This window comes from Peromyscus eremicus, chromosome 15 (genome assembly GCF_949786415.1).
Source record: "Peromyscus eremicus chromosome 15, PerEre_H2_v1, whole genome shotgun sequence".
NCBI lineage: Eukaryota > Metazoa > Chordata > Mammalia > Rodentia > Cricetidae > Peromyscus > Peromyscus eremicus.
The window spans coordinates 72109193-72132740 of NC_081431.1; the positions used below are offsets into that span (position 1 = coordinate 72109193).

Consider the following 23548-nt stretch of genomic DNA (forward strand, 5'->3'; position numbering starts at 1 on the left):
AGGATTTATCTTTGCTAATAGTTTCTATTTCCCTGTGTGTGTGTGTGTGTGTATGTGTGTGTGTGTGTGTGTGAGAGAGTGTGAGTGTGTAGACCGCGTGTGTTCATTTGGGCATGTGCCATGCTATATGAGAAGTCACTGGACCCCTTGGGTGCCAGTTCTCACCCTCCACTGTGTTTGAAGCAGGGTCTTGTTCGCTGCTGCATACTCCAGGCTAGCCGGCCTGTGAGCTGCTGGGGATTCCCCTCTCTTTGCTTCCTGTCTCACATGGAGTGTTGGGGTGACCGATGTGGGCTGCTGCACTCAGCTTTATGTGGGTCCTGGGGATCTGAACTTAGGTCCCTCTGCTTGTGCACAGGCGCTTGACTGGTCGACCATCAGCCCCTAGTTCTTGCTTTTAAACGCTGTTCCTCCCGTCCTGTGATTATTGTAGCAGAGCTGGCTCCTTGGGCCTTTGAAGAAGACCACGCTCTCGTGGACAAAGCTGCTGGAGCAGTAGCTTTAGGGGCTGTCCGAGGGCGGGTTGTGTTTCCTGCGAACTTCAGCACCCTCTCTGTCGAGTGTTGTAGGGAGAGCCTTGGCGGGGTCAGGAACACTGAGGTTGCAGGTGAGCACCACACACGAGGCAGATTGCAGGACTTGCTTCTTGTCATGTGAATCTAGGATCATGCTTTGCCTTCAGCTAAAAGTCTCTTCCGTTCGCTTTAACTGGAACACTTTCAATTCTGTAGAACCGGCAGCATTTTTAAAGCAGGGCTTCTTTGATGTGTCCTTATGGTTAAATGTCCTCAGAACACAGCCGGAAGCTCAAGATGCCCACAGGCCCTACACTGGTCATGCTAATTTTGATCTGCTAATCAAAATATTATCCAACTTGGCCATCCCATGCTCACTACCTTTATTCTCTATAATCAAGAAGGAAAGGGTGCTGGGTGGTGATGGCACACACCTTTAATTCTAGCACTGGGGAGGCAGAGGCAGGTGGATCTCTGTGAGTTTGAGGCCAGCCTGGTCTGCATAGTGATTCCAGGACAGCCAGGGTTACACTGAGAAACCCTGTCTCAGAAAACCAACCAACCAGCCAACCAAACAACCAACAAAAAACGGACCTGAGTTTGATCTGTAAGTCCCTTCTGGTGGAGGAAAGAACCATCTCTTGTGAGCTGTTCTCTGACTCCATGGCACACACATACCCATACTCCTTACTACCCTACCACAGTGAAATAAATGTGATGATTTTTAAGAAAGTGGTTCTGTGAGATATACCATAGGCTTAGGATAACTGATACCATGCAGGTATCTTTTATTTTTAAATGTTATTTATTATTATTTGAAAAGATTTTTATTCATGTATACTTGTGTGTGCAGGTGTCCTGGGGGCCAGAAGGGGATGCTGGCTTCCCTGAGCTCACAGCTGCCTGACTGATGCAAGTGCTGGGAACCAAACTCTGGAAGAGCAGCAAGTGCTGCCCTCACCAGGCCCCAGTCATCATCATCATCATCATCTTCCTCCTCCTCCTCCTCCTCCTCCTCCTCCTCCTCCTCCTCCTCCTCCTCCTCCTCCTCCATTCTGTAGGTTTAGCAGCTAACAATGTTGGTTCTTTCTTGAACTAGTCTTTCTTTTTTCAGTTTCTTTAATGTGTGTTGTGTGTGTGTGTTCTTATTTAGATACCTGTTCTTACGTTCTCCAGTCATTTCAGGGCTCATTTGAATGGTCAGATGATGGTGTTTTGTTTTAAAGGCAAAGGTTGTGTTTCTGGAACGGTTACCTGCAAAAGTAAAAGCAAAATCAGCCACAGTAAATGGACTGTATGTGGTTTAAACAGGGAACAGTTTCTTATCTTTAGAGCCAGGCCAGGAGGTGGATGTGTCAGGAGTGGCAGACATTTGGCCACCACCCGTGTCTCAGGTCCCTCCCTGATCCTAGGGAGACAGCTGCCTGTGGCCTGGGCTGGAAATCTCAGCACTGGTTACTTCTGATTGGCAAGTAAGCAACACAAACTAGATCCGGAGGGATGGCGAGGAGGCTGGCTGGAGGGATGGTGGCCAGGAGGCTGGCGGCACGTCTTCCCAGCGCCCACACGGTGGCTCACACTGCCTGTAACTCCGGCTCAGGGGATCTGGTGCCCCTGGCTGCTGTGGACACCAACACTCGTATGCATGTGCTCCCACATGATTTAAGAGGTGGGAGGGGGAAAGACCGGATCTCATGGATCTCATGCGTCTCACTCTGCTTCACACTGCCTGTGCAGCTGAGGTAGGCGTGAACTTCAGCTCCCACCCCGGAGCGCTAGGATTAATTAGGTGTGTGCCTCCACACAAGTTTATGTGGTGCGGGGACCAAACCCGGACTACCAGGCCAGCTCTGCGTGGACTGAGCCGCATCCCAGACTTGGAGCAAAGGCTTCAGTCTCCAGTGACTGCAGAAAAGACTTCATTGGTGATTATTTCCTACAGAAATTGACTTTACTTAAAACAAAATAAAAAAAAAAACAGACAAAACCCAGGGGTGAGGGGTGTTGGGGAACTTCTCATCGGTAAGTGTCTGCCATGCACTTGAGGACATGAGTCAGATCTCCAGACTCACAGGGGAAGGCAGGCGTGGCTGGGTGCACCTGTGACCCCAGCACTGGGGCACGCAGACACAGGGTCCTGATGTTCGTTCCAAGTTCACCAGGAAACCCTGTCCAAAAACTAAAGGGGGGCTGGTGAGATGGCTTCCTGCCAAGCTTGCCTCCCAGATTCTGGAACCCGCATTCTGGAAGGAGAGAATCAACTCCCACAAGCTGCCCTCTCACCTGCACACATGTGCTGTGGCATGTGTGTACACGTGTGCATACACAAAGAAGGTATTATTGTAATTAGAAAAAAATTAAAAGTAAAGGTGGCAGATGTCTGAGGAAAGAGACCCAATGTTCATGTCTCACCTTCACAGACGTGTGCATGTGTATCTGTGCACACCCCACACTAAGAAGTACAACGTGCGCGCGCGCACACACATATACCACACATACATACTAAGTGCATATATGTAGTGCATAACTTGGTGTCTGCAGGTGTTTGAAAGGACCCTGCCCTCACCCCAGCCCAGACACATGTTGGCTCATTTCCATCAAGTTCACAGAAATAAGGTTGACCGAGAAGTATTGGACACTTAGGTGGTGTGGGAGCTCCAGCCCCATTTGCCGGGCCTCAGCTCTGCCAGAAACGGTTGATGGCTGTAAACGAGGCCAACGGTATCTTCAGGTTCCTGAATCTCAGCCTTGTGGGGCGCCTGTACCCCCATCCCTTCTATTTCTATCCCCGCTCAGATGTGCTTAATTATCTAGTTAATTGCTTAGCTCACTCATTAAACAGCACATAATTAGTGCAGGGGGAGTAGGGCATGCCTGGTGTGGGCAGGAGCCTGCAGAAGTGCAGGGGAGAAGAAGGAGCGAACGTGTCTACGCCTTGACTTCGAGTAGCCCAAGGCCCTGCCTGGAGCCAACACCAATGCGCAGGGACCCCAAGTCATCAAGAAAACAAACTATGTTCAGGCTGCCTGATTTCAAAAACAGATAAAGAACCTGGAAAATAGCTTGCAAAACTAGGCATGTGACCTCAGAGGCTCTACATACCAGAATGTGTATGTAGATGAGATACTAGCCAGAAACACGCAGTTAGCCGTGAATACCAGGCCAAGTGTGGTGGCGCACGCCTGTAATCCAGCACTCAGGAGGCTGAGGGGGGAGAATCCTGAGTTCCAGGCTAGCCTGACTGACACAGTGAAGCCCTGTCACAAAAGAAGACAAAAACCAACATCGCTCCAGCAAACGAAACAATGCCCACAAAGAACACAGCTTGGGAGTTGGCTCAGTTAGATAGGATTTCTGTGCAGGGTGAAGACCGGCCGGCATTTTGATTCTACAACACTTGTAAGAGCTAGGCACGGCGGCCACGTGGCTAATGCTTGGGTGGTGGAGACGGCTCCCTGAACTTTCCAGTCAGCCAGCTTAGCAGAAACAGTGAGCTCCAGGTTCAGTGAGAGACCCTGTCTCAAAAGATGAAGGTGAGTAGCCAGGTGTGGGGACTCAGCCTTTAATCCCAGGAGGCAGAGGCAGATGGATCTCTGTGAGTTCAAGGCCAGCCTGATCTACAGAGCAAGTTCCAAGACAGCCAGGGCTACACAGAGAAACCCTGTCTTGAAACACAACAAACAAACAGACAGACATCAGCTTGCGCCCTTTCCCGTTCACTGTCTGCCTCCTCCTGTGGTTCAAGCCGTGAGCCCTCACCTTCTGTGCCTGCCGCCTGCTGCTCTGCTTCCTGCCATGAAGGACTCTTATCCCTCAGGACCGTGAGACCAATAAACCCTTCATTCTATAAATTGCCTTGGTCATTGTGTTTTATCACAGCAATAGAGAAGTAACTAAGACAGACGCAGAGGCAGGGGGATCTCTGTGAGTTCAAGGCCAGCCTGGTCTACATAATGGTTCCACGCCAGTCAGGGCTACAGAGTGAGACCCTGTCTCAAAGTGTAAAAATGATTTTAAAAAGGTTGAGGAGCCAAGGAGCTGGTTCCACAGTTAAGAGCGCTTGCTGCTCTCCCAGAGGAACCCCATTCGTTCCCAGCACCCAGGTGGGGCGGCTCACAGCTGCCTGTAACTCCAGCTCTAGGGGATCAGATGCCCTCTCCTGGCCTCTGAGGGCATCCACATATTTGTGGCATACATAAGATAGACACACACATACATACACATAATTAAAAAAACAAACAAACCATGATGGAGAATTACAATATACCTGATGTCAACCTCTGGCCTCCACATACTATGCACACACACTACACACACACACACACACACACACACACACACACACACGCTCTATCACACATATACAAACTCACGCAGACACTATACACACACTATAACACATATACACACTGTACATATACTATATATACACATTATACATACATATGCACATACATGCATACACATACTACATACACAAACACACTACCCATATTGTACATACACCACACATACTATATATATCCACATACACTATACATATACATACACAACACACATATACATGCATATACATACATTCACATGCACTCAAACACACACATGCACACTAGACACACATGAACACTATACACGTACTTGCATACATACATATGCATATACACATACACACTACATACACTCATGCACACACTATACATACAGACACACGCTGTACACACATACACATGCACACACATACATACTGTTCATATACATGCATGCACATATGCACACATACACACATACACTCACACTATACATGCATACACAGTGTTTTAGGCATTCTGAGCAATTCTTTTTCAAGTCCACCTGACTTTAATTTCTTTTTCTTAAGTTTAGACAGGGTCATATGTACCCCAGGCTAGCCTCGGAGCGTTTACATGCTGAAGATTTTTTCCTCTGTCCTCTGGTGTGCTGGGATTATTACTCCTGCTTCGTCCATCAGGTCTTTCAATGACGTCTGTGTCCTCAGGGGTTGTTTTGTCTCTAGAGGTGATCATGTTCTATGACGTGTCCGAGAAGCCCTCTGTGGGTGTGTGCTGACTTCTTTTTTTTTTTTTTTTTTTTTTTTTTCGGTTTTTCGAGACAGGGTTTCTCTGTGTAGCTTTGCGCCTTTCCTGGAACTCACTTGGTAGCCCAGGCTGGCCTCGAACTCACAGAGATCCGCCTGGCTCTGCCTCCCGAGTGCTGGGACTAAAGGCGTGCGCCACCACCGCCCGGCTGTGCTGACTTCTGTTTGTACCCTGGTGCTGGAGGCCGGGACGGCGAGTGTGTGCTGCCTCCAGCCGTGAGTTTTGCCTCCTTCACAGAGAGGTTCTGAGGCTTTCCGTGTGTCTCAGGCCGTAGCACGCTTTGCGTGGTAGTTGCTTGGCTGTGGCTGCAGCTTTTTAGGGAAATCTCCCCTGCATCTGGGGCTCTGGTGATCAAGGAGCCTCTCGGTTGTCTTTTTTTTTTTTCCCCCAAGACAGAGTTTCTCTGTATAGCTTTGGTGCCTTTCCTGGATCTCACTCTGTAGCCCAGGCTGGCCTCAAACTCACATAGATCCTCCTGCCTCTGCCTAAAAAAAGTTTTTTTTTTAATTTGATTTATGCATGTGGATGTTTTGCCTGCTTGTACATCTGTGTACTGTGTGCTTGCCTGGTACCTGCAGAGGCCATCAGATCCCCTGGGACTACAGTTACAGACAGCTGTGCGCCCCCTTGTGGGTGCTGGGAATCAAACCCGGGTCTGCCGGAAGATCAGCCAGTGCTTTTTTTTTTTTTTTAAAGGTTTATTTATATTTAATGTGCACTGGAGTTTTGACTGTATATATTCTGTGTGAGGGTGCTAGATCCCCTGGAACTGGAGTTACAGACAGTGGTGAGCTGCCATGTGGGTGCTGGGAATTGAACCTGGGTCCTCTGGAAGAGCAGCCAGTGCTCTTAACCACTGAACCATCTCGCCAGCCCCCAGCCAGTGCTTTAACTGCTGAGCCATCTCTCCAGTCCAGTCCCGTCCCTGTGTCTCCGTCTCCCTCCCCCTCCCCACTCCCTCACCTCGGGAGACAGGTTCTCACCTGGAGCTCACTTTGTAAACAAGGCTAGCCTCAAACTCAGAGAGTTTTGAGATTAAAGGCATGCACCACCAGACCTGACTCTTTTAATCTATTCTCATTCTCTCTCTCTCTCTCTCTCTCTCTCTCTCTCTCTCTCTCTCTCTCTCTCTCTCTCTCTCTCTCTCTCAGATTTATTTATTTATTATGTATACAGTGTTCTGCCTGCATGTTTCCCTCCAGGCCAGAAGAGGGCGCCAGATCTCATTACAGATGTCTATGAGCTGCCATGTGGTTGCTGGGAATTGAACTCAGGACCTTTGGAAGAGCAGCCAGTGCTCTTAACCCCTGAGCCATCTCTCCAGCCCCTTAATCTATTCTCTTAAAAAAAAAAGATTTATTTTGTGTAGACATCAGAAACAGCTTATGGGAATTGGTTATCTCCTTAACTGTGGTCCTGGGGACTGAGCTCACACTGTCTTGCTTGGTGACAAGAGTTGTTATCTGGTAAACCATGTCACCAGCCCTCTAATCCGCTCTTTACTTGAAGGTGGCTCCTTTAGAGTCTCGGTTTTTCAAATGAGAAGTTGCCTCACTCTGCGTCTTCCTTGGATAGTCATGTGTGTGTGTGTGCGTGTGTATGTGTGTGTTGGTGGTGGTCGGGAGCAGAGGCACGTGAGTAAGGAGAGAAGTGAGAGTAAAGAGCGCAGATTGAAGTCCCTGAACTGTCCTGTAGCACCTGTCTGACTCGGGAGTATTCGGGATAGAAACTTGAACAGTTCACCCACTTCACCTTCGGGAAGCTCCGTGGGGGCCGCTGTCATTTCAAAACTGTGTGTGTGATGGGGAGGGGGGAGATGGGAGGTGGGAGATGGGAGGTGGGAGATGAGAGGTGGGAGATGGGGAGGGGGGAGATGAGAGGTGGGAGATGAGAGGTGGGAGGGGGGAGATGAGAGGTGGGAGATGAGAGGTGGGAGATGGGGAGATGGGAGATGAGAGGTGGGAGATGAGAGATGAGAGGTGGGAGATGGGGAGGGGGGAGATGGGAGATGAGAGGTGGGAGATGGGGAGGTGAGAGGTGGTAGATAGGGAGATGGGAGATGGGAGATGGGGAGATGAGAGGTGGGAGATGAGATGGGGACATGAGAGGTGAGAGGTGGGAGATGAGATGGGGAGGGGGGAGATGGGGAAGCCGGAAGACAGCCTTGAGTGTCAGTCTTCAGGCGCCTTCGACTTTTAGGCAGTGTCATTGTCTGGAACTTCACAGTAGACTAGACTACCAGGCCACCCAGCCCCAGGCATTCGCCTGCCGCCCCCTATCCAGTGCAGAGACTGCCAGCGTCTCTGCCTCCTGAGTGCTGGGAGGAAAGGCCTGAGCCCCAGGCCACCCTCCCTGGTGGTGCAGACTTGGGGCGTCCCCTTCCACTCTCCTTTCTCAGCATTGCCCTCTCCTGGCTCCCCTCGGGTAAGTGACTTCAGAGTTGTAGACGTCCCAGCCTTCCTCTCCAGGTTGAGTGTTTGTGAAGTGCAGGGGAGGGCTGGAGAAATGGCTGAGAGGATCTGACATCCTCTTCTGGTCTCTGAGGGTTCTACACTTGTGCACACCCCCACACACACACGGCACACACGCACACGTGCACGTAATTTAAAAGTGAATGTTAAAGTGTGGCAATGGCAGATGTCATTTGATTTCAACTGGATGGAAGGCCCACCATCTCTCCGTTCCTGTCTCTGTCACCTGTAGCTCTCCATCTGGGCTGACTGTCCAAGTGTCATCGCCTCAGACCAGCAGGATGGCCGCCAACAAGGGCAAGAGCCAGGGCTCCCTGGCACTTCACAAGGTCATCATGGTTGGCAGTGGAGGGGTCGGCAAGTCGGCGCTGACGCTCCAGTTCATGTATGACGAGGTAAGAGATGCCGCACGCCTTCCTGAGTGACTGTGCCCGCTGCGTCTTTGTGTGGCCGCTTCAGCTGTGTTGTGTGTCCACTTCCCCTTTGTCCTTGGAGTTTTTAAATAGCTTTGGGGAAGGAGTCTCAGCGGGAGATTCCAGCTGCTGATACAGCGGTGATTTTAGCTGAAGTGGGAATGGAAGGCGTCTCTCCACACGCTGGGTTATCAGTGTTCTGGATGCTTTCTTTGTGACAGGAGCACGGGAAGAGAGAGGTCTCTGTATAGGTGCTATAGCTTAAGTTTTTGTTATTTTAATTTATGTGTATGTGGAAAAATGAGTATGTGGGGGTGGGTGGGGTGTGTAGAAGAGTGTAGTTCCCTTCAGAGGCCAGAGGAGGGCGTCAGATGTCCTGAAGTTATAGGCAGTTGTGAGTTGCTCAGTGTGGGTTCTGGGAACCAAACTCCTGTCAGCTCCAAGGGCAGCAGGTACTCAGCACTGGGCCATCTCTCCAACTCCAACTCTATTTTTTTTTTTCCCCACCGAGACAGGGTTTCTCTGTGTAGTTTTGGTGCCTGTCCTGGATCTCGCTCTGTAGACCAGGCTGGCCTCAAACTCACAGAGATCCACCTGGCTCTGCCTCCCGAGTGCTGGGATTAAAGGCGTGCACCACGACCGCCCGACTCAACTCTAATTTTTAAAGACAGAGTCTCAAATGGCCCAGGCTGGCTTGGAACTCACTGTGTAGCCAAGGATGACCTTGAACTTCTGATCCTCCCGCCTCCCCTGCTGGTTGTTAGGTTGTGTGTCACCTTACCTGGTTTGTGAGGCTCTGGGGATGGAGGGGCTTTGTGGGTGAGAGGTGAGCGCTCTACCAGCCGAGCTACTCCCCGGCCTCAGGTGCTGTGGTTTGAGTCTTGAGTGTCTCCTAAGGGGTCCTGTGCTGAAGAACTTACCCTCAGCCTACAGCACCTTAGGAAGCAGAGTTCAGCCAGAGGAAGTCAGGTCACTGGAAGCGTCCTTAGAAAGAGGTATTAGCATCCCAGCCCCATCCTGTTTTTCCTCTGCTTCCTGGTTTCTGCTGTGTGCTCTCCTCACCATCATCTGCCTCACCACAGGCCCCTAAGAACTGTGAAGCGAAACCTCTAAAACCATGAGCCTAAGTGAATCCTTTCTCTTTCATTAATTCTGTGTGTGTGTGTGTGTGTGTGTCCATGGGGAAGTGCGTGTGAAGATCAGAAGACAACTTGCTGGACTCAGTTCTCTTCCTCCAGTGTGTGAGCCACAGGGATGGAGTTGGGTTGTCGGGCTTAGTGGCGAGCACCTCTGTCTCCTGGCCCCCAGTTTATTTCTCCTTTGTTACTTGTGCTCTGGTGCCAGTCCTGAGCATCCATCTTAAGGGCCGGACTCACGAAGGGTTGCTCCTGTGTGTCCTTCTGAGTTTCCATTTTAGTTCATATCTGGATCATTGCTCTGTTTTGAATTAGTCCTTACATTTTACATGCACCGCGCAAGAAGTCCAGTTATACCCTCTCTTGTGTTCTCCAGTTCTTCTCATCTGCTTAGCTGTTATTTTTTCTTTCCTTTTTGTGGAAAAAAAAAAAAGATTTATTTATTGACGTGTATCTGTGTTCGGGCATGTGACATTTACGTGTATCTGTGTTCGGGCATGTGACATTTACGTGTATCTGTGTTTGGGTATGTGACATTTACATGTATCTGTGTTTGAGTATGTGACATTTACGTGTATCTGTGTTCGGGCATGTGACATTTACGTGTATCTGTGTTTGTGTATGTGACATTTATGTGTATCTGTGTTTGAGTATGTGACATTTACGTGTATCTGTGTTCGGGTAAGTGACATGTGTATCTGTGTTTGGGTAGTGACGTGGGTACACATGCCTTTGAGAGCCAGAGCGGCTTCAGACGTGCAGCTGGAGTTCCGGGTGGTGGTGAGCCAGGCACCTCGGGTGGGTGCTGGGAACCAAACTCAGACCGTCTGGAAGAGCAGTGAGTGATCTTTCCTGCTGGGCCGTCGTCTCTCCTTTTCAGAAGTTCCTTTTTCTTCTCTTTTTTGGGGGGATGGGGAGGTACTAGTTGTTAAACCTAAGGCCTCACACATGCCAGGGTAGCACTGTGACACTAAGCTGTATATATGCCCAGCCATTTTCAAATCTGTAACTTCTTATTTTTAGTTAATTGGCTAATTTATTTACTTGGGGGACTGGAGAGATGGCTCTGTAGTTATGAGCACTGGCTGCTCTTCCAGAGGACTTGGGTTCAATTCCCGGCCCCCTCATGGTGGCTCACAGCTCCAGCTCAAGGGGATCTGACATCCCTTCTGGCCTCTACAGACACCAGCACTCATGTGCACACGTGCACACACACAGACACACATGCATATAATAAAAATAATTAAAATTAATGTATCTATGTCAGTGTGGTTTTATTTCATGTATTTGAGTATCTTGCCCGTGTGCCTGGCCGCCATGGAGACCAGATGCAGGCATTGCATCTCCTGGAAGAGATGTGCAAAAGCAGGGACTCCTCTTGGTCACTCACCCATCTCTCCAGACCTCAGTTTGGTTTTCTGAGACAAGCTCTCTGTGGGTAGCCTTAGCTGCCCCAGAACTCACTCTGTAGCCCAGGCTGCCTCTCAGAGATCCGCCTGCCCCTGCCTCCCGAGTGCTGGGATTAAAGGTACCCAACACCACCGGCCAGCTTCTATCCATCATTGTTTGTTTTTTAAAACATATTTCAAATTTATTCCTTGACAGTTTCGTACATGTGCATAATCTATTTGGATCATATTCATTACCTATTACTGTCTCTTATACATTATTATGCATTCCTCATTACTGTCTCTTATACATTATTATATATTCCTCATTACTGTCTCTTATACATTATTATGCATTCCTCATTACTGTCTCTTATACATTACTATACATTCCTCATTACCTTCTCTTACCTCACTTCCTGCTCTCACTTCTTAGTCCTAGAAAGTCTCCCATCTATTTTCATGTCTGTTTTGTGTGACCCACTGAGTTCAGTTAGGGTGCTGGCATGAGCATCATGGGGGTGTATTTTGAGGCACAGTCTCATTAGATTGCTTAGGCTGGCCCAAAGCTTTCAGTCCTCCTGCCTCAGCTCTCCAGTGCTGGGCCTGGCTGGGACGGCTCAGTGGGTAAGGCAGTCACCATGCACGTGTCCGGAATCACCGTGCAAGTGTCAGGAGTCACCGTGCAGGCGTGGGCAGTCACCATGCAGGCGTGGGCAGTCACCAGGCAGGCGTGGGCAGTCATCCTGCAGGCGTGGGCAGTCACCATGCACGTGTCAGGAGTCACCCTGCAAGCGTGGGGACCTAAGCTTGAACCCTAGAGTCTGTGTAAAAACTGGCTGCACTAGCATCTGTAACTCCAGTACTTCTGTGGAAAGGTCAGAGGTGCAGAGAGGAGACTCCAGAAGCTCCTGGGCCAGCCAGCCCCACGTGTGCACAGTGACAAGTAAAAGGAAGAGAGACCCTGCCGCAAAAACAAGGTGCGGATGAAGACTGACACCTGAGCTCGTCCTCTGACCTCCACATTTGTAGTGTACTGTAGCGGTGCTCACACACACACACACACACACACACACACACACACACACGCATGTACGCATGCACACACACGCACACTCCACATTTGTAATGTACTGTAGCGGTGCTCACACACACACACACACACACACACACTCTCCACATTTGTAATGTACTGTAGCAGTGCGCTCTCTCTCTCTCTCTCTCTCTCTCTCTCTCACACACACACACACACACACACACACACACACACACACACGCACACTCTACATTTGTAATGTACTGTAGCAGTGCTCACACACACACACACACACACACACAGTTTATTAAAGTCTCATGAATTAGTTAACTTTTTCTGTGTCTTCATTACCGAATAAACATGTAGAAAGGCTAATTTGCTTCTATCTTTCTTTTTAGCAGCTTTTGAATTCGTTGTCTTTTTGTGGATACATCCGTATATACATACGTAACAATCTCTACTCTCCCCAGTGACCCTCTGCAGGATGCGCTGTGTTCTAGGTTTTTCTGCATGCCTGTGTATAGTTCCTGTTTCCTTTTTTGCAGTAGTATAGCGTTTTGCTGTGTTGCCCACTTTTGCTGAGCATTTGAATAGACCGTCTTCTGTGATGCCATTTGGTCCACAGTGACGTCTGTGGTTTTGGGGCCAGCGTTTCTGAGATTAGATTCCTAGAAGCAGCGTGGGGGCGGGTGGTGCCGAGGAGAAAGTACTCACTTTACCGCATGTTGACAAATCCTTCTCTGTGGGACAGTCCTGTCCCTGTCCCACAGAGAGCAAAAATGTCTCTCCTTAAGCCTGTGTCTCAGAATAGCTGTCTCCCTTTCTCCTGCTCTCTTCCCTCCCTCCCTCCCTCCCTCTCTCCTCTCCCCCTTCCTTTTGAGCTAGTGAGGGGGCCTCTCTCCATCTGTGTGGTTTTGAGGTCCTCTGTGGATGGGGATGCCTCCCCGGCCCAGGATGTTAGGGAGGAGAGAGTGCTCCGCACCGTGGTCCTCATCTGTCAGCGTTTGCGTTTGTCATGCTCTGTTGTACCGCTCTTGTCCTTCATTCTTGGGAATCTAATTTATCAATTTCTTTTTACATGGCTTCTGGACTTTGAGTCATAGTTAAAAAAGGCCTTCTCTACTTCAAGGTAATAAGGTCCTCACCGGGTCCACTTTCAGTGCTGGACTGGATTTGTTTATTTCATAATTTACATGTGTACGTGCATGTTCGTGTATGCAGATGCATGTGTGGGGGGTGTGTACATGCATGTGTGTGTAGGTGCTTATGTGCCTCTGGAGGTCAGAGAACACCCCCAGGTAATGTTCCCCAGTCATGGCCCACCGTGTTTTTTGAGACAAGACCTCTCGTTGCCTGGGGCTCACTGAGTAGGCTGGGCTTGGCTGGCCGGTGAGCTCCGGTGTCCGCCTGTCTTCACATCCCGGCACTGAGATTGTAAACATGTACTAACTCCTGTGCCTGCCTGCCTTTTTTTTTAAGATTTGTTTTTATTATTTGTAATTATGTGTGCCCGTGTGTAACTGTGTGGGTATGTGCATGTGAGTGCGGGTGCTCATGCAGGCATTGGACAGCCCTGGAGCTGGAGTTACAGACAATTCTGAGCCACTCAAGGGTGCTGGGAACTGAACTTGGGTCCTCTAGGCGAGCAGTATGTACTCGTAACTGCTGAGTCATCACTCCAGCCTCTGACTTTTCTTGTTGTTTTTAAATGTAGTATGTGGGGATCGAACTCAGGTCCTCAGGCTTGCTGGTCAGCACTTTACCCACTAAACCATCTCCCAGCCCCCTGCTGCTTTTACTCTAAGCTTCTGGTTCCTCTCGCCAAATTCCTTCGGTGTGATTTTTATACTTCTGTTCATTATGAATACAGGCTCCCATCTCTGACCTTTTCCTTGTTTGTCCTGCCTTTATTGTTGAAAGCCTTAAAAGAAGAAAAAAAGAACTCAGAGCTATCAAGAAAGGGAGGGTTCCCAAGCATAGAGGGGTTGCCTGTAATTCCAGCATTTGGAAGGCTCAGGAGTTCAAGACCAGCCTGAGCTACATAGTGTGACCTTGTCTCAGAAGGGAGGGAGGGAGGGAGGGAGGGAGGGAGGGAGGGAGGGAGGAAGGAAGGAAGGAAGGAAGGAAGGAAGGAAGGAAGGAAGGAAGGAAGGATGGTTTGTATTCTTCAGTGTCTCCTCCAGGATGTAGTGACTCCAGGCTCTCAGCCAGTGCAAAGCTGATCTTAAAGCATTCAGATGTAGAGTCAGGGGCCTGCTGTACTCCTTAATTCTGTTTTTTCCAGTTTGTAGAAGACTATGAACCCACCAAAGCCGACAGTTACAGGAAGAAGGTGGTCCTGGACGGAGAAGAGGTCCAGATAGACATTCTGGACACAGCCGGCCAGGAGGACTATGCGGCCATCCGAGACAATTACTTCCGAAGCGGGGAGGGCTTCCTGCTTGTGTTCTCCATCACTGAGCATGAGTCCTTCACTGCCACAGCTGAGTTCAGGTGTGTTTGACCAGAGCTGGGTCCTTGACTCCCTGCCAGGGGGGCCGAGGCTTCGAGGGATCTGGGGTTGAGCAGAGTGGAGATGGTTGGGCCCGTGATGAGGAAGAACTCAGCCACAGGGTTTTCTGAACCTTGGTACACTTTGATCCACCATTGCGTCCATCTCTTTGTGCATCCATGTTTTAGGATTTCTGGACATATCTTTTTAAAAAGATTTATTTATTTATTTATTTATTTATTTATTTATTTATCTGTCTATCTATCTAGGTTTTTCAAGACAGCCTCTGTGTAGACCTGGCTGGCCTTGAACTCAGAGATCTGTTTGCCTCTGCCTCCAGAGTGCTAGGATTAAAGGTGTGTGCCACCACACCCAGCTTACTTTTATTTTTATTTATTTTATGTGTATGGGGGTTTAGCTGCATGTGTATCTATCTGTGTACCACATCCATGTCTGATGCCTGTGGAAGCCAGAAGAGGACATTGGATCCCCTGGGACTAGAGTTACAGAAGGTTGTGAGCCACCATGTGGGTGCTGGGAATTGAACCTGGGTCCTCTAGAAGGGCAGTCAGTGCTCTTGACTACTGAGCCATTTCTCCAACCCCTGTGTGAGTGTGGGAGAGTACAGGGGAGCACGAGCATGTGTATTTGTGCTACAGGGGGTGTGTGGAGGTCAGGAGAAGACTGAAGTGGGTTCTCTCTTACCATGTGGGTGGGTTCCAGGGATCGAACTCGGGCAGTCAGGCTCGGTGCCCCTTTCTGTCTGAGTCATTGCCATAGCTCCCAGACCATGCTTCAACAAGTTCTTTCTTGTTATAAAACCAGATGACCCACCAAAGGTAAAGAGAGTCAGCTAAACGTTTCCCACGAGTTTGAGGGTGGCCTCGGTGAGCTGGGGAGGTGTCAGGGGCTGAACTCAGCCAGTCTAGTAGAGCAGGCAGATGATAAGGTGGTCTCAGACCTCCAAAGAGCTGAAGGTCTGGTTTTCTGCAACTGTAGTGTGTATATGGAGGAGACTGATGGACAGAGAGGTCTCAGCGTGAACAGTTGCCTCTGTTTGTAGATTTCTTTATCTTATCAGGAAGTTTCCATGTGGATAGTACTCTTTTGATCCCAACTGTATCCTCTTCACAATCTGATTTTGAGGCCGTTGAGGATAAAACAGAGTACATGTGCACAATGCCTTTTTACTCTCCAATTCCTATATTAGAATTATTAAGCGTTTTTGTGAGCTGTTGCTTTGAGTTTGATGAGGTTTTTGTTTTCTTTGTTTTGTGTGCATGGGTGTTTTGCCTGCACATATGTCTGTGCAGCATGTACATGCAGAGCCTGCAGAATCCAGAAGAGGGCAGCAGAACCCTGGAACTGGAGTTTCAAACAGTTGTGAGCTACCATGTGGGTGCTGGGAATCAAACCAGGTTGCTCTTAACTACTGAACCGTCTCTCAGACCCTGGGTTTTTTGTTTTGCCTTTTTTTTTTTTTTTTTTTTAAGGCAATGTCTCATGTAGCCCAGGTTAGCCTTAAACTTACTGTGTAGCCATGATGACCCTGAGACTTCTGGTTCCACCAAGTCCTGGGATTACAGGCATGTACCACCATGCCCCATCTGGAGAGTGCTGGAGATGGAACCTGGGGCTCTGTGCCTGCAAGGCAAGCACCCTGCCTTGGGCCACATCTCCAGCCCCTTTTAATTTGTTTTAATTCCTGAGATTCCCAGAGGGTTCCCTCCCTTCCTTCTCCTTTCCCTCTCCACCTTTTTCTTTTTCCCCATAAATTGGAAACCCTGTTAGGACGCAGACTCCTGGCCTCCTGTGTGGACATCTCTTTTGTAGGAGTGTGGGATAGAGAAGTCTGCAGATGGAGAGAGACCAGATGATCATGGTGGGGGGAAGCTGAGGGCTAGCCTAGGAAAGCCCGTGCCAGTAGAGACCCAAATGGAGCGATTTCTCTTGTTCCTTAGCCAGGCTTTTTAGATATATGCTTGTAAACACCAAGGCACACTACCAGCTACGTGTAAAGCTGAGTTCTTATGCTTATGCTAGCTTTAAAACAAAATAAAACCAAAGCCACTTTGTGTGTTTGTGTGTGGGTACTGTCACACATGCCGTGGTGTGGAGGTTGTCACATATCCATGGTGTGGAGGTTGTCATATATGACATGGTGTGGAGGTTGTCACACATGCCGTGGTGTGGAGGTTGTCACACATGCCGTGGTGTGGAGGTTGTCACACATCCATGGTGTGGAGGTTGTCACACATGACATGGTGTGGAGGTTGTCACACATCCATGGTGTGGAGGTTGTCACACATGACATGGTGTGGAGGTTGTCACACATCCATGGTGTGGAGGTTGTCACACATGACATGGTGTGGAGGTTGTCACACATCCATGGTGTGGAGGTTGTCACACATCCATGGTGTGGAGGTTGTCACACATGCCGTGGTGTGGAGGTTGTCACACATGCCGTGGTGTGGAGGTTGTCACACATCCATGGTGTGGAGGTTGTCACACATCCATGGTGTGGAGGTTGTCACACATCCATGGTGTGGAGGTTGTCACACATCCATGGTGTGGAGGTTGTCACACATCCATGGTGTGGAGGTTGTCACACATCCATGGTGTGGAGGTTGTCACACATCCATGGTGTGGAGGTTGTCACACATCCATGGTGTGGAGGTTGTCACACATCCATGGTGTGGAGGTTGTCACACATGCCGTGGTGTGGAGGTTGTCACACATCCATGGTGTGGAGGTTGTCACACATCCATGGTGTGGAGGTTGTCACACATGCCGTGGTGTAGAGGTTGTCACACATGCCGTGGTGTGGAGGTTGTCACACATCCATGGTGTGGAGGTTGTCACACATGCCGTGGTGTGGAGGTTGTCACACATGCCGTGGTGTGGAGGTTGTCACACATGCCGTGGTGTGGAGGTTGTCATATATGACATGGTGTGGAGGTTGTCACACATGCCATGGTGTGGAGGTTGTCACACATGCCGTGGTGTGGAGGTTGTCACACATCCATGGTGTGGAGGTTGTCACACATGCCGTGGTGTGGAGGTTGTCACACATGCCGTGGTGTGGAGGTTGTCACACATGACATGGTGTGGAGGTTGTCACACATGCCGTGGTGTGGAGGTTGTCATATATGACATGGTGTGGAGGTTGTCACACATGCCGTGGTGTGGAGGTTGTCACACATCCATGGTGTGGAGGTTGTCACACATGCCGTGGTGTGGAGGTTGTCACACATCCATGGTGTGGAGGTTGTCATATATGACATGGTGTGGAGGTTGTCACACATGCCGTGGTGTGGAGGCTGTCACACATGCCATGGTGTGGAGGTTGTCATATATGACATGGTGTGGAGGTTGTCACACATGCCGTGGTGTAGAGGTTGTCACACATGACATGGTGTGGAGGTTGTCACACATCCATGGTGTGGAGGTTGTCACACATGCCGTGGTGTGGAGGTTGTCACACATGCCGTGGTGTGGAGGTTGTCACACATGCCGTGGTGTGGAGGTTGTCATACATCCATGGTGTGGAGGTTGTCACACATCCATGGTGTGGAGGTTGGCGGATAACTTGCAGGAGTGGTTCACCGCTCACCTCGTGGGTCAAACTCAAGTCATCCTGGGAAGCAAGCACCTGTCTATCTTCTGAGCCGTCTCACTGGCTCCTCTTTAGCTTTTCTTAAACACACTGTTCTTGATGTCTCCCCATAGGGAACAGATCCTCCGAGTTAAGGCCGAGGAAGATAAAATCCCACTATTGGTCGTGGGCAACAAGTCTGACCTGGAGGAGCGGAGGCAGGTGCCCGTGGATGAGGCCCGGGGCAAAGCGGAAGAGTGGGGTGTGCAGTACGTGGAGACCTCAGCGAAGACCCGTGCCAATGTGGATAAGGTAGCATGAGTTCTGGAGGTTTCTTGGAAACTGGCTTTTGCTGTCTCAAGACTCAGCTATCTCACTCGGTTCTATTTTATTTTAAGTGTGTGTGTGTGTGTGTGTGTGTGTGTGTGTGTGTGTGTGTGTAACTGTATCTGTGTGATGATATTCACATGTGAGTGTAGGAACCCAGTGAGGCCAGAAGAGATCACAGAGGGCCCTGGAACTGAAGTTGCAGGTGGTTGTGAACCGTCTGACGTGGGTACTGGGAACTGAGTTCAGGTCCTGCAGGAGTGGTCGTGTTCTTGACCACTGAGCCATCTCTCCAGCTGCCCCACCTGCTGCCGCCATCACCACTCCTCCTCCTCCTCCTCCTCCTCCTCCTCCTCCTCCTCTGCCTCCTCCTCCTCCTCCTCTTTTTCCTTTTTGACAGGGTCTCATAATGCCTGGGTCCGGCCTCCAGCTTGGTGATGTAGCTGGGGTGAGCCTGAAGTTCTGATCCGCCGGCCTCCATCTCCAGGCGCTGGCCTTGCTGGTGTGTGTCACCACAGTGCTCTGCCGTTTTCTGGTTTTCTGTTCTTTTTTCCTTTTGACAAAGTCTCACCCAGGCTAGCCTAGAGCTCCATATGTAGCTAAAGAGGACCTTGACCTTCTGGCAGTCCAGCCTCCACCCCGTGCATGCCCCTTTGCTGGGATGACGGGCTTGTTTACCCAGGGCTGGGAGTAGAACCCAGGGCTTCACACAAGCACATGCCAGCCTGTGTTTTCCTTTTACATCAGAGTTCAAGGTGTTACCACAGAGCTGAAGTCAGCCCCTCACAGCTGAGCTTTTCTCTCTTCCCACGTGCTGTGGTGTGGGTTCTTACTTCATATCCTGGTCTTGTGAATTCAGTGCAGAGTTACGACAGGCAGAAGGGACTTGTCTGCACCCAGCCTAGCCACAGATCTCTCTCTGTCTCCTCTTCTTCTCAGTTCGCACCGTAGCCCAGGCTAGTGCTGTGGGATATCCTTCCTCCTTGCTTTGTGCCCTCCCAGGGAGGGCTGTGAGACCAGCTAGTTCTGGAGCAGGACCGAGTGCTCTCCATTAGGAGGGCTTAGCTTTAAGCAGGGGTCAGGGTTGACCACACACCTCTCCATAGCCTGGGGTACAGTGTGGATTGTGTTCCATCATCAGCTGCTTTTTGGTTGTCTTAGTTAGCTAATTTATTTATTTTTAAAATTACATGTGTTTCTTTGTGTGTGTGTGTGTATGGGGGGTGCATATGTGCAGCTCTGAACTCACATGCCACAGCACACATGTGGAGGTCAGAGGACAACCTATGGGCTCTCTCCTTCCATCATGTGAGTCCCAGGGAATTAAACTCAAGTTGCTAGGCTTGGCAGCAAGTACCTTACCCGCTGAGCCATCTCCCTGGCCTCTCTGTCTGTCTGTCTGTCTATCATCTATCTATCTATCTATCTATCTATCTATCTATCTATCTATCTATCTATCTATCTATCTAGAGATAGGGTCTCATCTAGTCCAGACCAACCACTCCATGTAACAAGTACTAGAATTACAGGTGTGGAGCATTACACTTGATTTATGGGGTATCAAAGTGGAACCCAGGGCTCCGCGTATGGTAGATAGCACTCTACCAGCTGCCACACCCCAGCATCTGCATTTTCTTTACATTCTCATCTGAACTCTCATCCTGTGCTGCTCAGACTTCCATTCCTCTCTTCCTGTCAGTTCCTAGCTGGGGGAAACACTGGGGCATCCAGGTAGCCTTCATCTTCTCTGGATGAGGAGGTGGGTACACGTTTGAGACGTGGCCGCCCAGTGTAGTCCTGGCTGGCCTCTGCCTCCCAAGCCTTTTATCTTTTAAAGCCCAAGAAGACTGTCTGATGATGGTAGCACAGGCCTTTGATCCCAGTTCTCAGAAGGCAGAAGCAGGTAGATCTCTGTGAGTTCAAGACCAGCCTGGTCCACATAAGGAGACCTTGTCTAAAGAACAACAACAAACAAAGCAGAAAATGCTGATGGTGCCTTTGAGGGGATGGGACTCGAGTCTCTGGGGTCTCCTGTGGTCGGGGGTGTTACACATCATCATCTCCCCTCCTCTCCCTAGACAAACTCTCACCCGCCAGGCAAGACCCAGCGGGAACTTTTAACAGGTGGGCAGTACTGTTTTCTTGGGTAAACACTTTCAGCTCAGCCCAGGAACAATGTGGGTACCATTTTCAGTGGAATGCACCCGCACATCTCCCCTGCCTTTTAGCACAGGATGAAACAAGTCCGTCGCTTTTGACCTATGGCTGTGGCTGGCAGCAGGGGTGTAGAGGTCAGCCTGAGGCACTTGGGATTCCCTTCCTGTGCCTGGGGCTCAGGGTAAGCTCATGTGGTGTGCCACACCAGAAGAGCCGGGTTGCCCTGCTTTGTTTTTAAAGCAGCAATTTGAGTAGCCCAGGCTGGCCTCAAATTTATTATATAGTCTAGGATGACTTTGAATTTTGAACCTTTCCAGATCTGTGGCATCACACATGACTTGTATTTTTCTTTCTTGTTTGTTTGTTTTTTTAAATTTTCTTTATTAAAAAAAAATGACGGAGTCTCATCTACCCTAGGCTAGCCTCCAGCTCATTCTGTAGCCGAGAAGGACCTTGAACTTGGTCCCCCTGCCTCTGCCTCCTGAGTGCTGGGATTACAGGTGTGCATCGCCATGCTGGGGATCCTTCCCCAGGGTCTTGCTCACGCTCGGCAGGTGCTCCGTCAGCTGAGCCACATCCCCAGCCCTCAGACTCCATTTTCACCTTGGTCTGTGTCTGAGCATCAGATCTCAGAGCTGGGAGCGATAAAAAAAAGCCTGTGTTCCTTGTCACCCTTCCAGCTTCTGTGGGAACTCTCCAGTGTGTCTTGGCAGTCAGCATATTTTGTCTGCTGGAGAGTAATCAGCCCCTTGGTAATTGTTGGTAGCAGAGGGCAAAACCCAAACCTCACTGACAAATGATAACGCCTGTCTAGATAATACAGTGGCTTGTCTTTCTTGATAAAATTCCTCTTGGCAGTGGAATGGGGTTGGGGGTGAAGGGGCGGGGTGGGGGCAGGGAGGTGTGGGGCAGAGTGTAGGTGCAGAGGAATATTGGGGCAAGACCTCTCTTTCCCTCTTCTCTACAGCTTTCCAGCGCAGGAACCTGCCTTCCTACTTCCCATCCCTTGCTTTCCCAGATTTGCTTCTGCAGGCTTTGAAAGTAGGGTTTGCCATCAGTGGCACCCTAGCCCTTGTGGTCAAATGAGATGTCAGGGAGCAAAGCAGACACTTGCCTTTTTTCTTCCTTCCTTCCTTCCTTCCTTCCTTCCTTCCTTCCTTCCTTCCTTCCTTCCTTTCTTTCTTTTTTTTTGTTCATTTGTAGTGTGTGTGTGTGTGGTGTGTGTGTGTGTGTGTGTGTGTGTGTGTGATGTGTGTGGTGTGTGTGGATGTGTGTGATGTTTGTGGATGTGTGCCTATGTGTGGTGTGGGGGGTATGTGTGTATGTGTGTACATATTCATGCAGTCACATATGTGTGGTGTGTGTGTGGTGTGTGTGGTGTGTGTGCATATGTGTGGTGTGTGTGCATGTGTGCCTATGTGTGGTGTGGGGGGGTGTGCATGTGTGTACATACTCATGCAGTCACATATGTGTGGTGTGTGTGGATGTGTGTGGTGTGTGTGTATGTGTGCATATGTGTGGTGTGTGTGATGTGTGTGGTGTGTGTGGATGTGTGCCTATGTGTGGTGTGTGTGGGGGGGTGTGCATGTGTGTACATATTCATGCTGTCACATATGTGTGGTGTGTGTGGATGTGTGCATATGTGTGGTGTGTGTGGATGTGTGTGGTGTGTGTGGATGTGTGCCTATGTGTGGTGTGTGGGGGGGGGTGTGCATGTGTGTACATATTCATGCTGTCACATATGTGTGGAGGTCAGAGGACAACTTGTGGGAGCCAGGACCTTCTGTCACCATGAGTGTCTCAACTATTGACTTCAAGTCACCAGGCTGGATGGCAAGGGGCTCTACCCCGTGAGCCACCCTGCCTGCCCATTAGCTTTTCTGGAAATGGGAAGTGTAGACGCACAGGTGCCCACTGCCCTTGGGAGAAGGAGGCCTGTTTCCTAAAGCTGCTTTGTTTATCTATTTATTGTTGATACTTTGTTTTTAATTGGGCTGGCCTCATAAAAGTAAGCTTGGGGGCTGGGGATGGACTCAGTTGCCTTGGGGTTCCATTGCCAGTGCCATGTGACCCAACCCAGGGAGGACCAGGAGCTCCTGGCCACACACAGTCAATTGGAGGCCAGCTTGGGCTACAGGAGCCTCCACCTCAAAATGAATGAATGAATGAATGAATGAATGAATGCACATTTGAGCTTTATGCCGTAAGATCCAAGTGCGTTTCCTGCCAACTGAGCTGCTTGTCAGTGACTAAATGGCTCCCCTCTACTCCTTCTCCCTTCCTCCCCCGCCAGGTCTTCTTTGATCTCATGAGAGAAATCCGAGCAAAGAAGATGTCGGAAAACAAGGACAAGAACGGCAGGAAGAGCAGCAAGAGCAAGAAGAGTTTCAGAGAGCGGTGCTGCTTGCTGTGAGCCGTGAGCCGGCCGACGACGGAGCATGAGGCCAGAGGTGGCTCCAGCCTGGCTTCGCTCTCCACAGCTGCGTTCACCGTCACTTCTTTAATGGGACAGACGTCTGTGTGTCGGTGGCTGGCAGAAGTCACCTTTGTGTGGTAGATCTGCTGACTTCGGCAGGAGCTTTGAGAATCCTCCCCCCCCCCCCAACCATGACAGCCACCAGCTCTGGGACCTGGAGATCCCAGACAGCTGAGTTGGGATGCCAAGAGGAAGAATTGTCACAGTATCTCATTCTCCCTAGTTTTAGGACGCGGCCATCTTTTGTTTGAAAATGAAAATGCCTCATTTTAGCTGGGCGTGGTGTAAGGCAGGGAGGGTAGCCTGAGTTCAAGGCCAGCCTGGGCTGCCTAGCAAGAGCCTGTCTCTAAAAGAAAAAATTTTATGTCTTATTTTCTTAGGTTTTAGAAAAGGGTCTCTGGTAAGACCCCTTGTCAGTTCTTACCAGTT

At 49.8% G+C, this 23548-nt stretch overlaps 1 protein-coding gene across 2 annotated transcripts in view; it reads left to right on the forward strand.

Moving 5' to 3' along the window:
* The window catches only part of Ralb (RAS like proto-oncogene B), a 39125-nt gene extending 16064 nt beyond the window's left edge, over nucleotides 1-23061 (forward strand). For both annotated transcript variants that reach the window (XM_059280426.1, XM_059280427.1), the window contains exons 2-5: nucleotides 8333-8495; nucleotides 14358-14566; nucleotides 18294-18471; nucleotides 22937-23061. In XM_059280426.1, the coding sequence (XP_059136409.1) occupies nucleotides 8382-8495; nucleotides 14358-14566; nucleotides 18294-18471; nucleotides 22937-23056 (621 nt within the window). In that variant the 5' untranslated portion in view covers nucleotides 8333-8381 and the 3' untranslated portion in view covers nucleotides 23057-23061. The remainder of the gene's footprint in view (nucleotides 1-8332; nucleotides 8496-14357; nucleotides 14567-18293; nucleotides 18472-22936) is intronic.
* The last annotated feature ends 487 nt before the right edge of the window (nucleotides 23062-23548 follow it).